At 33.2% G+C, this 15,995-nt stretch overlaps 2 protein-coding genes across 2 annotated transcripts; one reads left to right on the top strand and one right to left on the bottom strand.

Annotated features, from left to right (window-relative positions):
- Positions 1-692: 692 nt before the first annotated feature.
- On the top strand, positions 693-2,701 carry LOC127791765 (uncharacterized). The gene is made up of 3 exons (XM_052321784.1): positions 693-845; positions 1,572-1,807; positions 1,898-2,701. The coding sequence occupies exons 1-3, from the start codon at positions 756-758 to the stop codon at positions 2,163-2,165; spliced, it is 594 nt and encodes a 197-aa protein (XP_052177744.1). The 5' UTR covers positions 693-755; the 3' UTR covers positions 2,166-2,701.
- A 3,308-nt stretch (positions 2,702-6,009) lies between these two features.
- On the bottom strand, positions 6,010-7,012 carry LOC127792027 (protein DMP10-like). Its single transcript, XM_052322316.1, has 2 exons — positions 6,834-7,012; positions 6,010-6,602 (listed from the first exon to the last, which is right to left on the bottom strand). Exons 1-2 carry the CDS (start codon positions 6,981-6,983, stop codon positions 6,162-6,164), a joined length of 591 nt encoding a protein of 196 aa, XP_052178276.1. The 5' UTR covers positions 6,984-7,012; the 3' UTR covers positions 6,010-6,161.
- Positions 7,013-15,995: the final 8,983 nt, after the last annotated feature.

Below are 15,995 nucleotides of genomic sequence, written 5' to 3'. Positions count from 1 at the left end.
TCTGTAGAGAAGGAGCATTATTATTATTATATCATTATAATAATAATAATAATAATAATAATAATAATAATAATAATAATAATAATAATAAACCTACGTACAAAATTCAACAAGAAGAACGTCCATTAATGAAATTAAATATTTGAACGTGCAAGAGAGAGGGCAGGACTTGTTCTTGTCAACCAATCATTAATTAATTAAGCTACTTGGTGGTTCTTATATATCATCATCAAATTAAACCCCCAAATTTGTAAAATTACCCAGAAACCAAAAAAAAAAGAAAAAGAAAACTTAATTTTCTTTTCTCCAACATATATATATATATATATATAAACAATGCAATTTATTTAAGCATTGGGCATCTTAATTAATTATATATATATAGAAAATATATAACAAGTCTTATTGCCACCTATATATATATATATATACACACACATAGCTGTTGAAATTAATTAGATAGGCTAGCTAGTTGAAGAGAAGAGAGTTGACATGCTCTTTTGTTATTACTTAATTAATTATAATAGCCTACTAACCCTTTTCTTATTCCAGTTTTGCCCCTGCCATTTATTATTATTATGAGTCTTGACATTATCTTTTTTTTTCTTTTTTTTTAATTTCATTCTCTCTGTCCTAGCTTGTATATAAGCCATTGACAAGCTTAAGTTCTCTTCACCTCACCCCCTTGCTCTCCTTGCAAACACTTAAGCTATAGAGAGAGAGAGAGAGAGAGCTCACAGAGAATAGAAATAGAGATGAAGATCATAGTCATTTGCTTAGTGATGGTGCTGCTTGGTCTTCTAGCAGCCGGCGCAAGTTTTGGGGCCGAGGCCACCAGGGCAAAGGTAACCACACACACACACATATATATATATATATATATATGAAATCATAATTTTATTTTTCACGTTGCCCAATTAATTAGTACACTCATCGACATCTATATTAATATCATTTTTAAAAAATTTATATAGAATAATAATTTTTTCATTCATCAGAATAATGATATAACTGCTATATATATTGTTATGATAATAATATTTGTTATATAATAGTGTTCTTTTTCCACTTTATTATTATCTTAAAGGCAAAGCCCAGTCACCTTAATTATAATTAATTAGCCACTTCCCTTTTTAAGAATTTTTCTATAAAAATGTCACAAAAATAAGTATGATCGATATTTACTTAATTTGATTAATTTCTATTATAATAATTAAATTACAATACAACAAGATACATACGTATGTATAGCTCACATATATAATTTTTTTTACGCTTATCCTATATATGTTTTAGGTTTGTTCTCGATCGGTCATTAATTATTACGTTAGAAATAATTTATTCATTGAATTATTGAACTAATTCACCTTTCGTTATAAGATTGTGATAATGTTTTTATTTTGTATAATAATTAGTCAGGGGGTAATTAATATTTATATATATAATTAGCCGGCCGGGTGGGGTCGAGTAGCCGTAGCCCGTAGGTGCATGTATATATAAATCCATTCGTCTAAGAATCGCTATATATATTCGCTAATCTTAATTACCTGGCTGGCTTGTGGTTTTGGTAGGCTGACGTCATTTGGGTCTATCAACCTGGCCTGTTTCTGCCTCCTACATGCGTATATCCTAGCACTGCAGCCTCGCCTCTCGGACTAACAGCTGCCGGAGCTCTGCTAGTGCTTCAACTCATCATCCTTATCAACACCGGTTGTCTTGGTTGCAAACGACGCTCTCCTACTCAACCAAACTCCAACTCCAACCCCAACCCCAACATTACCGCCCGACTCTGCTCTGGCATTGCAAGGTAATGAATTGTACGTACTCTAGCTAACTGAAAGATTAATGCCACTACAGTTAATCTCATAGATGATTTAACTAACGTACGTTGCTGCAGCCTCACATTTGCGATAGCGCTGGTCATGTTGCTGACCGGAGTGGCACTGAATGACGGTAAGAAGAATTGCTATGTTGTGAAGCCCGGAGTGTTCGCCGGCGCCGGTGTCCTGTGCCTTGCAACTGCGGCTCTGGGAATTGTAAGTTTTATCACTTTGGAATCGGAGAAGAAGGGCGCAACTCCTCTTACTCAAGGCGGCATTATTGAAGTCGGACAGCCGCAGTTTCCTCCGGCCAACGGTGTTAAACCCTCTAGTCTTCCGGCGTGAAATTAATTAAATGGTTTTTCATATGAGTTATTGCTTTAACGTACGGCCGAGTTCAATGAGGAGTAGATTTACAATAAAGTTGTAGTCCCGGCCGCCAAGTGAATTCAGCCATAATTAAAACCATAATTATTTCTTTGAATAAAACCATAACTATTTCCTCCATTATCATCATCGTCATCGCCGTCGCCATCACTATTATCACCATCATCAGCTCCATTGTTTTCATTATGAATTCCATCAATATGATCATCTTGATTGAAGCTAGTTGTGGACATGCGCATCTCTCCTCGCATTGCGATGTTACCAGTGTTTTCATTATCAATTTCATCAATACGATCATCTAGATAAAAGCTAGTTCTGAACCTACGCACCTCTCATCGCATTCCCATGTCCCATGGGTCACCTCTACTACTATTTGTAACCTCTTCTGATAACACCTGGTTAACATTGATTCCTTATTCACGAACACTTATAGTAATTTGGGGATTGGGGTTACTTTTGTCATCATCAATGTGTAGTGGACGAACCCATTGAGAGAGTTTATTCTCGTCATTTTCTCCTCATTCTACTAAAATGTCCAAAGATTCATGAGATGGTTGACTATTAAAATAGAATATAAATAATGAGATTTTCAATGATAATGAGATTCTTCATATGGGTTAAAAACTTATTTTATTTAATTAATAAAAACATAACGAATTTTTATTTCTTTCCTATCCTCATCTTCATCTCTTCTCTCTTTCCTTTTATATATTTATATTATTTGCTTATTTTAGATTTTCAAATAAAAATATTACTTTAAATTAACCTAGTACGTACGTACGTAGTAATTTTATAATTGATATGCATTTTATATATTGTTTTAATAGCTAGCTAGCATATATATATATATATATACAATTTTATATTAGAAGCTTTTGTTTTATATAAAATGAGCTAGATTCAAATAACTCCGGCTAATATTGGAATTGATATATAATCTCTTTCAAATACAAATATATAGATATGTAATATTGGAGCAATTAATGTAAGGATCAAATTAATTAATGTGGGGATATATATATATATATATATTGGAGTTAAATGATTAATTTGGGGTGGGGTGGGGTCAGTGCCGGCCCTGGGCATAGGCTGTCTAGGCAGTCGCCTAGGGCCCTCCCCTCTCCTTTCAAATCCAATAGAATAGCTAGGAGCTCTTTTTGCATTCAAAGGCTAAATTTAAATTTAAATTTGAATAATAGTAAAATCAACAAGCAGCAGATGTGAGAAAATGGCATTTAATGGATATATGGCAGTGGCAGTGGGCTGCGAATAGGGCAGTGAGTTTAATGTTTTGAAAGTTCATACAAAATTTTAAATATTTTTATATAGTAAAAAAATATAAGATCTCAAGTTAGTGGGCTGAATATTTTAAAGTTCTATGCGCATAGAACATTGAGCTGAATGTTTTGAAGGTTCCATAATTTCAAAATATGACAGTAGTAGTGGGCTACGCATAGGGCAGCTAAGGTAATTTTGAATGTTTTTATATAATAAAAAAATTTATCATATTCATTATATATAATTTTATTATTTTATTTTTAAATATAAAAAAATCATACAAAATTTTACTTAAGGCCCATGAGATCTCAGGGCCGGCCCTGGGTGGGGTGGGGTACGTAGTTGGGCTCAGTATTAGATAGTTTGGGTTGATGAGTTCAAACTAGCTAGTTATTAATTAATTTTATGTGATTTGAGTTTAATTAATTTGTGAATTTTAGGCATGTTTTTTTTTTTTTAGTTATCATTATTATGAAATATGTTTAATTGTAAGTTAATTATATATTGATGATATCATGTATGTATGTATATTCTTTAGGTATATATATATATGACTAATTAAAAATTCACTGTCTATCTTAGCTCCTCGTAAGTGAAACAAAAAGGAAATCTAATTTTATTTTATATGTTATATTAAAAGTTTCTTCATATTCAACTTACGTACCCTTTTGGAAATTAAGGAAAAGGAAAATTGAGTTGGTGTGGACACGTACTTGCTAAGGTATGGAGGCCTTAATTAGACTTTGAGAAGTAAACGCAACCCCCCCCCCCCCCCCCCCCCCCCCCCCCCTCCTCTCTCTCTCTCACTATATATATATTCCACAATCTTAGCTGTCGATGAATAAAGTTGGTTACGCTGATTCTCTTTTGACTTTTTGTCAAGGGATAAGATGGGGTGTGCGTGCGTGTGTATATATATACTCTACAACAAAAATAATTTGTTGAGGTATTTATTTTAGGATATTTTTTTAGAAAGTATCCTCTAAAATATTATTTTAAGACACAATCTAAAGAAGTACTCTAATACAATAATTTTAATGAACCATAACAATTAAGTGTCCTATAAAATATCATTTTAAGGCACAATTTAAAAAAGTGTCTCAATAAAACAATTCTAATAATGCACAACAATGAAATGCCCTAATAGACAAATCTAAGTGTCTTAATAGATAAATCTAATAGGGCAGAATTTTTGAAATGCACTATTAAAATAATTCTAACAAAACACTCTAATAAAATGCCCTAATAGACAAATCTTAAGTGCTCTAATAGAATAATTTTAATGAAACTTAGATATACTATAAAATAAATATAAGCACATATATTAATAAGATGATGTGTAGATTAGGTGGTCACGCGTGTGCAAGAAGAATGAAAGGTTCAGGGTTCGAGCTGAAAGAGAAGAAAGTTAGAGTTAAGAAAAGGCCTTGTGGGGGATATGAAAAATAAATTTATAATAATTTTTTAGGCATTTTTAAGTGTCACAATAAACTTAAATTTATAGTTATTTTTTAGGCATTTAGAAGTGTCTCAATACGTTTTTGGGGCACAATTACACGCGATATTATTATTAGTACCTTAATAGTTAAAATGTCCCAATAAACTATCTATTAAGGTATTTTTAAATGTCTTTTAATCCAAAATTTATTATAGTGATTGAAAAAAAGCGTTGCCACACTCTTCTTTCTTAAGTTATCTAATAATCATTATTCAAAAAAAGTTGTTTAAAAAATAAAAAAACAAAATGTATTTTCTAAAAAAAAAAAATTCTAATTATGACTCTCTAGATAAAATATATATAGACCTCTCATCAAGGCCATGGATGATATCTAATTAATTTGGACGAAATTAATTAAACATGTAAAATTTATTCTCTCTCTCTCTCTCTCTATATATATATGGTTAAATTTGTAATGTTTTGAGTTTTTTAACATAAAGAAGTTTACACTTTGTATTGGATTATTATTTTTGAACATAAATTGGCCTGCATAACATACATACATATATATAAATGTAGTAAATTGTTATATTAATTTATACAAATATATATGTAACACAATGCACGTGTTGTATTAATTAATTAGTTTGCATGCATCTCAAACTAGATATGATATTGATTTAATAAAATTTAGAATATTAGATTCGGAATTTTAGGGTTGCCTACAAAATCACATCATACAAAATACATTAATTGTTTGCATTGAATATAATACCTCAAATGGAATTTTTTAATTTACAAAATATAAATAATATATATACTAAACTAACGTATATGCTAAATTGTATATATCGATCTTAACATATATATTTATATAAATCTAATTTTTTTTTTAAGAAAATGTATATATATATATATATTAATATTTAACCAGCCAATGGAAATGTTGCAAAATAATGAAAATATGACAAACAGATAGAACGTGGGATCGATGAATTATAATATTTACATATATATAAAGCATATAAGAAATAAATTTATTAGCTAACAATTATACTTACAAACTTTTAATCTCACTAAGTAAAATCTGCTATTACATCATCAATTCTAAACATAATTAAGCAATGTACATACCAAATGTAAATTAAAGATATACATGCATATGTATATATGTCATTAATATGTATTTATATGCATGGATTGGCCTAAGTCATGCGTGCATCAAGATCACGGGGAATTCACCAGCCAGGAGGAGCTGCAGTTTCTGCATATCCGATGCCTCTGCGAGTAGCGGGGAAGAGAATGAAGAGAAAGCTCGACAGAACGCCAGCCCCCAACGGCAGATTGATAATCAACACATTCCGGTTGGCTCCGGCCGCCGGAAAGAGGCAGCTCTGCACCTCCGGATCGCTCGAAGCTAGCACCGAGAACACCACCAGGGACACGAACGCGTGAACGAAGTCTATGAAGCCGATCTTGAACCTCGCCAGCTCCGCCTTGCTCTTCCTCTCCTGATCACCCTGGCGATTGTCGTAGTTGAAGATGTACAGCCCCTTGAACGTCGCGATGCCGTAGTAGAACTTGCCGTCGCCGTCCACGAAGCTGTCAGTGAACGACGAGAGGAAGCAGAGGGCGGCGCAGAAGCCAACGAGAGATATCGTCAGGTACTTATTCGACATCTGGCCGGGTTATATAGAAAGAGTAACATACGCATCGAAAACAAATAAATAAAAGATTATTATATGTTGTGAATTGAAATATATAAATAATATGTTTAAGATCCATATATATATATATAGATCATAAATCTGATGTAATTCCAAGAGATAACCCTAATTAATCTAATAATAAAATCAAACGTAATTAAATTGATATATATGATGATCATGATCATGATCATGTTTAAGAACCTGGCAGGTGCCATGGTTGGAGAAGGAAGGCGTCAAGGCCTGGAAAGCGAGGACGGTGCCGGTTGGGAGAAGGTTGGCTAGGCTGGCGGCGCTGTCTAGGGTTTTGTGGAGGAGGTGGTTGGAGCCGCGGGGCATTGACTGATCTTCCATGGAGACTGGATGGATTATTATAGTTTGGTTTGGAATTAAAGTAGTGATTGGAATTAATGGGAATATGGGAATTAATTAATTGGATTAAAAAGAGCTAGCTAGGGATCAGATATGGAGGAGATCAGGAGGGGAGTATATATATATATATATATAGTGCAACTGCATGCGTGATCCTTAAGCAAGAAATTGAATGACAATGTGATTTTTGTCCAATTGGGGCCGGCCGGGTGATGCCTAATTAATTAATGTGAGTTTTTGTGTGTTAATAATAATTCAGGAAAAGTATATATATATATATATTTGGGTTGAGTGTTTTCTCTACTTTCCCCTTCAATATTCTCATCTGTCTGGCCTGTCGATCTGTTTGATTCTGTATATTTCCCCTTTAATTTGGTTCCCTTAATTGTTATCTCTTTCGACGTCAATTAATACTCCCAATCCCCAAACCCCAACATATATATCAATTCCAATTTGGTAATATTAATTTAACCCTATATAATTTTTGTTACCACCCAATCATTATCTGAGTGGGTGATTAATATATTAGGATAAAATTGTAATTGTAATTTTGTTTGCAAATAATTAAAATCATTTCATTTTCAGAACTGCTCAAATTAAAACCCTAATGCATTTATCAAAAGTGATGTCCAGATTCATGATTATATCTTGATTTTCTGAAAAAACCAAACCAAAAAAATAGTTCATGAAGAATTGTTTACAAGCAGCTAGCGAAAGCTTCATTGCTAATTAAGGCATGCAGCAGAGTTATGCAGAGGAAACGAGCATGTTTTTCGAGTAGACTTCTTGATTTCCAAACATTTTATTTATAGATATTTATAATTCTTATCTTTGTTTTTAAAAAAATTCCAAATCGTTTGTTAGAGTTCTATATATCAACGAATCGTAGTTAGCTGAATGTATGCATACGGTGACATGTCGAAGATTAATTAATTAATAATATATATGAACCTTACCTCGGATTAAGCTGTACGTTCTTTTAATTTATAGGTTTTTTTTAGTATATAGTTTTGTTTGTCTTAAAAACGTGATTTAATTAATTATCTTTTGAGGAATGCTAGCTAGTCACACTTAATTTTTCTAAATACTTTTCTGCTTAATTAATTATAACAATCACCATCAAGTGGGGTTGTTTAATTAAGAAAATATGATTAGCATCCATCTTCATCTTCTCTATGTAACTTCAAATTAGAGCGAGCCAATTGAATATAATGTTGTTTGAAATTATATGTTTGTCCTGGGAAAAAGGTGAATTAATGGAGGGAAATGATGCAGCCAAATATAACCAAAGGCCTATGCCTAGCTCGCCAAAAAAAAAGGGTGAAATCTCTTTAATTTGATAGAACTTGTATTAAATATTGTATTTCTTATGTTAATTTGGTTTAATTCAAAAGAATATAAAAATTAAAAATGAGAGAGAATAACCATGATTATTACTGGTGTCAACAATCTAAATTAATAAATAAATTTAGGGTTATGATTAGACAAATTACTATTATGTTATATTTATAAATTAAATTTATTATAATTTATTTTCTTTCCTTAAAGATTGGATGAGATAAGATATTCAATTTTTAACAAATTTCAATTTTTATACTCCATCCGTCAGTTCTAATTTGATTTTTGGTACAAATAAATTTAATTTATTCATAGATCTAAACTTATTGTTTACATATAACACCCAATTTAGTTAAAGTATTTTCATAAATTGAAGAAAATTGGTTTAAATCTTGAAAATTTTCTAAAATGTGAGATACTCTCTAATATTAATGGTTTAGATTTAATTTTAAAATTAAAAATATTAAAAGAAATTATAACCATGCATATAAATAAAAACACCACTTGCAATACTAAATTTTATAAAAAAAGGTAAATTATTTTCCAAATATATGAATAACTTATAGAATACTATTAATCGTTTTTGTTACTTTAGATTAAGTAGAAAGTAATTTTTTAAAAATTAAAATTAATAAAATTTTATTTACATTCAACTATATTAGAAAAAAGATTAAGTAATTTAACTATATTGTCAATTAAAAAATATTTATTTTTAAATTTAAATAAAAAATTAATTAATAATTTTACATCTCAAAAAGAATTTTTTTTAATAATTTTTATTATTTATTTAAATTAATAAAAAATTACTAAAATAATTGTCTCAGAATCACCCACCCAGTCTTAAGCCGGCCTTGGGTGGCGTTGTAACCCGCTCAACAAGTCTACGATTCTTTTATTCCAAAAGGTGAAATCGCTCACCCCGAGCGCCCCCCACTTTCGGCCCGACAGAAATGTGCGGGGAGATTAATCATGGTGACTCAATCAACCAACAGCAGTTAGACCAGAGTCTACGGTTCTTTGCATATTTGAAGAGCTGATCATCCATTAATTCATCAATCATCCTCTTAACATTCGTATTCACCATTATTTCATTAATCATCCGTGCATGATAATAAATTCAACATATATAATCTTTTTATATTTCCAAAAAATAAAAAGTAAACCCAAGTAAGGCCTTACCATCTCAGGGCCTTCAACTCTGGGTCCAAGGCCCAAGTAAGGCTTATAATTGGCCTTTTAAGCCCATCCAACAAAATTTATCTCAACTGACCACTTGACCTCATCTAGGTCACTCCCCCAGTACAAATGTTCATCTATACAATAAATGCATAATATTCAATGAATAACGTACGTCATTTATTACATTACTATTATATCATTTTCAATTATAATAATTGAATTGAGCGTCAAAAGATTTATCAATGAATAAACCTTACCATCTTTTTTTATCACGGACATATAACTTGAGAAGTGCTTAGTCTAAAAATTACTAGAACAATCTTGGATCTGAAGATTACACAAACAGATCGAATACAAGTAAATTCTGAATCGAGTGGTGAACAAGCCTGATCTTCACCCTAAATGACAATCTTATCATCTTCATCTATCAAGATAGATCAACTCATACTCTAATCTATGCATATTTTTATTTTCAAAGGAAAAAAATTATTAAGCACAGAAAAGATATTGTCACGACTTTTCTATAATAAGAATAGGGGTATTCAAATTCTGAGATGATATTTGGTTCACTTATAGGTCTTTAGTTCAAAAAAAATTAAAATTACTATTTTAATTCAGTCTGAATCGAAATTGTAATATCTCCAATTAATTAAATGAAATTAAATTAATTAAATTAGTTAATTTGTTAAAATGAGAGGCGGTGCATGTGCTAAGTATCAAAGAAATTTGCTATTTTTGTGTCTCTCATTGAAGCTTCTGGCTGAGATGGGAAACAGAGGAGAGAGAGAGAGAAGATCGGCCATGGCAGTAGCTGCCATGGCCGATGATTGAAGTGAGCAGCAATGGCTTGAAGAAGCCGCTGCCATGGCCGCGATGCTGGATGCTCAAGGGGTTGATGGAGGCTTCGATGACCAGCTATGGCGAGTGAAGGTGGCCGGTGAGGTCGTGCGATGTAGCGGCCGGAGGTTGCAGCGGTCGATTGCAGCAACAGTGGCAGCCGCGAGCGTGCGCGGGTGCGACGGCTATGGGCGAGGCTAAAGCAGGGAGGAGCAGTACGCGGGAAAGAAGAAGAAGAAGAAGAAGAAGAAAGAGAAAGAAGAAGAAGAAGAAGGCGCGCAGGAGCAGGGGCGCGGGAGAAGAAAGGAAGAGGAAGAAAGAAAGAAAATAAAATAAAATAAAGAAAAAAATTAAAAGAATTTTGGGATTTTACGGCAAAAGAAGTGATCAGGTACGTGGGTAAAAATTAGGAGAAGCATGATATATTTAAATTATAAATTTTACGCGATTAGAATTTTATTTTGGGTCTAATTTTATCAATTTTGGGAGTTTAATCTATTGCAGCGTGTATTAATTTGGTGGTGTTTAAGCAAGAAAACGCTGTAAACGACTAGATACAGGCAAATTCTCTTCTACCCTTATAATCTCTTTCCATTTTATGATCCACTCGTTTTCCCTTAATTCATTTTGGTATCGCGTACTAATTATTCGAAATGAGGATTTTATTAGCGTGATTTAATTTAAATTAAATATGAGACTCGTTGGGGTTTTATTTACGGTGTGTCTACGTGGGATTTTTGATGGTTAAATTATTTATATTACACGGTTAGATTTAATTAATGTGAGGCACGATTTTATTAATCGCTATTAAACGTTTTACTTCGCAGCCGGAATGCAAGAAAGGCAAGGAACGACTGTGTAAAGGCAAGCTCTTAATCCTTTCATCGTGTTCTTTAATTCCTGTGAAAGACCCCATGATTTCTCATATTTTATCACCTCCCTTACTTTAATTCGGCACCTAGCCTTATTTGTTGAATTATTATTCATCTGTTTTAATTTAAATTAAATCCGAGATTTCTAGAATTTTATTCGTTGTGAGCCTATGAGGTTTGTACCGCCCCCACTTCTCTTGGGAATGATGTTGAACCCAGCTTGGGAACTAGGTTCCTAGACGTGTGGGTTTATTTACGATTTCTTAAAGTTATTTATGGTTCGGTTAGAGCTATCGAGCAGTAGAGCAGGGGTCGATTGTTGGTGACGTTGGGATAGACTATTGTACGGCCCTGAAGTGGACCGTCGGGTGGACACTTCTAGTCACTGGCCATTGACCGGTGCCGGGCACTGCTGACTAGCTCTGCCAGTATGTGATTTATTGTACGTTTAGATTTATTATATTGCTGTCCATGATTTGATATGTACATGGATATGAGTTGCATATTGGATATTCATTTATTGAGTATGCTTGGACATGGACATTCTAACTTGGTTAGGTTGCATCCAGCATGGGCATATGCATCGCTTGTGGTTTATTATGTGGGCGGAGCATGGCCTGATGCCTGGATGTATGGGCGCCTTGTATCACATTGATGCTCACTACGCCATTGCATTTCTATGTGCATTGCATGGCTACTGGTAGTATTTAGTTCTCGGACGGGAGTACCGTTCCAAGGGAGCCTATGGCTCGGGTGTCGGGAGTACCGACATGGACGGGTGACAGGAGTATCGACCCGGGATAGCGCACGCAGGTTTGTTCGAGATTCATGTTGCCTTTCAAGACAGCGGCATGTTGGTATGAGACTTGGGTGCCAGGTGTCTTATGTGGGCCCCAAGGACCGGTATGTGCTTTTATTATGTTATGTTATTGTGTTGTAGCGCCTCATGGCTTGTGTGTACCTGAGGTTCTATACTGGGGAGAGTGTTCTGGATATGTTCAGCCTTCAGCCTTTCTTTCTTTATGCTTGCTGAGTCTCTTGACTCACTTTGCTTTCCATAATTCCAAGTAGTAGTAGCGTGGGCCATGACAAGTGAGTTAGCTTTTAGCAGCAGAGTCAGTATGGTGTATAGGCAGTCTCATCAATTCATGTCAACTCTGATGGTTGAATAGAATTTACTCTATTATTTTTATTGTGCCAGGTCATCTCTCGAGTCTCATGTATGTTGGCACAGGAATTGTTTTCATTTATTGATCTTATGACCGCTGTGCTAGCGGTGTTCCCGTAGTGATTAGTGGTTAATTTTATAAAAAATTTGTTATAATTATACCCTTCTTTTGATCTTAAAAATGGTTTAAATTAGATATTAATATATATTTTATGGTTATATGCAAATTTAAATTGAAAGATGAATGAAATGAAGTTCTAAAGTAAATAATAATAATATATAAAATTATATATAATACATATATATCATTATATGCATGCATGTAATATATATATAATATAATCTAATATATATACGTGCCATGTGTAATACATATATATAATATATAATTTATTAATAACATTAAATTATTTTTATTTTTTTTAGGCATGAAGAATTCAAGCCCATGAAGAATTAAGGCCCAATTTGAGCAACCCATGGAAGATATTATTTGGAGAAGGCCCAAAGATTATTTTTAATCTTAATAAAGATTAAAAACCAATTTATAGAAATCTATTTTTATTTTTTATGTGAGAGCTTTATTAGGTGTGTTTTTTTAGCTAAAATTCATTTAACTATTAGGTGGATATTATAGCTAAAATCCATTTAACTTTATGAGTGCTTTATTAGGTATGTATTTTAGCTAAAATCCATTTAATATTAGGTGTGTATTATAGCTAAAATCCATTTAACTTTAAGTGTGTGAGTGCCCATTAGATATAATTATGTCTAGTTGAATAATTGAAATTGTGTGGTTTGTATTGCATCTTGTGGCCTATAAATAGATCACTTGATTGCATTTGTAAGTGTGATTATTATTCTTGAATAAAAGTTTAGTTGTTTCCTTATAATTCTCTCTTTGAAAATTATTCTTGTTCTTTCTCATTTTCTTTAGTACTTTCTCTTATAATCTTACTTTTTTTTCTTTCTTCTTTTAAATTCTTATGTCATTTATTATTATTTTATTATTCACCGCCTAAATGGCCGGTTAATTTGTGCCTTTAAATTTCTGCAATTTTAATTCTTGTCATTTAATTATTCACCGCCTAAATGACCGGTTAGTTTATGCCTTTAAATTTCTGCAATTTTAATTCTTGTTATTTAATTATCCACCGCCTAAATGGCCGGTTAGTTTATGCCTTTAAATTTCTTGTCATTTAAATTCTGTTATTTAAATTACGTCATTTAAATTTCTGTCAATTAACTTTCAAATAAAAATGAGTAGTTAAATCTAATCTTGGGTTAAGGCAAGGACAGTGTCCAACGCCAATGATTCCCAAAGAAAGCTGCGCTTTAAATAAATAACATTAATTTAAATTTCAGTATGAGTGTGTATTAATTATTAAAAAATCACTAAGTTTGGATTGGAGCGTAAGCCTAATTTAGAGCTTTCATGCCATGTATGAGAGTTACTAGAACTGGAAACGCTATCATACCTAAACTCAGATGATTAATTTAGTTGTTTTGTGTATTAATTGCAATTGGATTTATGGTAGTTGCTTAAATTAGAATCTCGCATATCATGTATGGGGATTGCTTAACCTAGAACTATCATCATCTCTAATTGCATTTAATAACAAACCCTCATATCTGAAATTAAATTAATGTTGCTAATTTTTTATGCTAAAATTTGGGAATCAACGGATTGGTACTGAAATTGTCTTAACTCAAGCACTATCCAAATTCATATTCTTACGTTTAATGTTTATTTCAATTTCTGCCTTACTTTATTTTCTAGTATCTGTTGTCTAAAAAAAAACTCATAAAAAAACCTTGTTGCCAATTTGTCCAAATGCGTGTGCGTGTGTGTGACATTCTTTTTCTTTTGCCATAAATAAATCTCTCAGTGGACGACCTGGATTCATCCAGAAAATATAAATTTAAATTTGGACTACAACTGCACTCGTACACTGGCGAGTATAAACCTCTCACTAAAATAAAAAAAATATAAAAGTTTTATTATGATTTGTTCTTATTATGTTTTAATTGCAGGGTGAGAGTGCAGTCACGTAGTGCATGCATGTGTTTAGCTTTGCTTTCGTTGTTTTTATTTTTGAGTATGCATGCCAGGAGGGTGGCTTTGACTTGTGTTCCTTTGTTTTTTCCTTCCGTAGGCGCTCCCGTTTGGATAGTTCGAGTGATTGGGGGATATCCGGGTGGGGTGTTTACAAAAATAAACACATACAAAAAAATATGCAATATTATTGCTATGGGGGTTATATTACTATGGGGGATTTGGGTTGAAATGAGATTTGAGTATTAAGGTTTTAGTATTATTTGTGAGTATATAAATATATATGTAGGCATATATAGTTTCTATTAATTAGTTTAGGCAGAATATATAGGATATGTAAAAAATAGTTTTTTGGGACCTTAATTAGTAAGACCAATTATGAGGATATTTAATTGATCTTGTTTTAAATTCAATCAATAACCATTAACCCAATTCCAATGAATTGAATTGGGATGAGGTTTCTATATTATATAAGTGACGTCTATTGTTGACTAATATTAGAATAATTTAATTAATAATAGTAGTTCAAAAATATTAAGCACAAATCTATATAATAAAACACAACTGTTTTTGAAATGTATAGATATTTCAATGGCTAAGATTTATTTTGAACATTTTAATGGCTAAGATTAAACATTTTCCCGCCCAATAGCATCTCACTGTCTTTCTCCTTCCCACCCATCCCTCTCTGTAGCCCCTCTCATATACATATATACACACACACATACCCACCCATCCACAATGGCCGACCCCCTTTCTCTCTCTCTCTCTCTCTCTCTTTCTATGCAGATGAGGCCGAACGGTGGCCGGTGGAGCTGAAGCCTGAAGCAGCGAGCGGCCAGAGGTGGCGAACGATGCAGCGAGCGGGGTGGGCTCGTGGTGGAGAGCCGATGCAGCAGCTGGGTGCGCGCGGTCGGAGGCGCAGTTAGATGCGGCGATGCTTAACGGCCAGAAGTAGCAGGGTCGAAGTAGCGGAGGCGCGGGAGGTCACCCACGGCAGCGAACGGCTGATGGCGGCGACCTTTTTCTCTCTCACTGACCCACCCCCCTCCCTCCGCCGTTCGCTGCTATGGCAGATCTCAGTTGCTATGTATATGTATGTGTGTGTTGTGTGTGTGTATTTGTGATGTTTGCTATGTATATGTATGTGTGTGTTGTGTGCGTGTGTTCTGCGCCTATCTGTGTATATATACACACACACACACACACACCAAACATCAGTTGCTAAGGGAATAATTTGGGATAGAGCCTTTTGGTTTGTTTCCTTGATTACAAATTGCGGGTTAAGAAAGGGAAAAATCTTCAGTTGTGATATTGGCACTCAAAACCCTCAACTGGTTATGTGGCTTTCATAGTTTGTATGCATCTACTTTTTAGCTAAAGTACAGAGGGGTTAGGGTTTTCTCGGTGGAGCGTTTATGGTCAGAAATTGGGATGTTGGAGTGGAAGATATAATTTTCAGCTATTGTTGGTAATATATTTATGTTTGTAGGTTTTTGCTGTTTCCTTTTCTGCTCTAACTTATATTGAGCTGTGTTTGCTTTAAC

The sequence above is a fragment of the Diospyros lotus genome, chromosome 1 (genome assembly GCF_014633365.1).
Source record: "Diospyros lotus cultivar Yz01 chromosome 1, ASM1463336v1, whole genome shotgun sequence".
Classification (NCBI taxonomy): domain Eukaryota; kingdom Viridiplantae; phylum Streptophyta; class Magnoliopsida; order Ericales; family Ebenaceae; genus Diospyros; species Diospyros lotus.
This window is presented reverse-complemented; position numbering and strand designations above follow the sequence as displayed.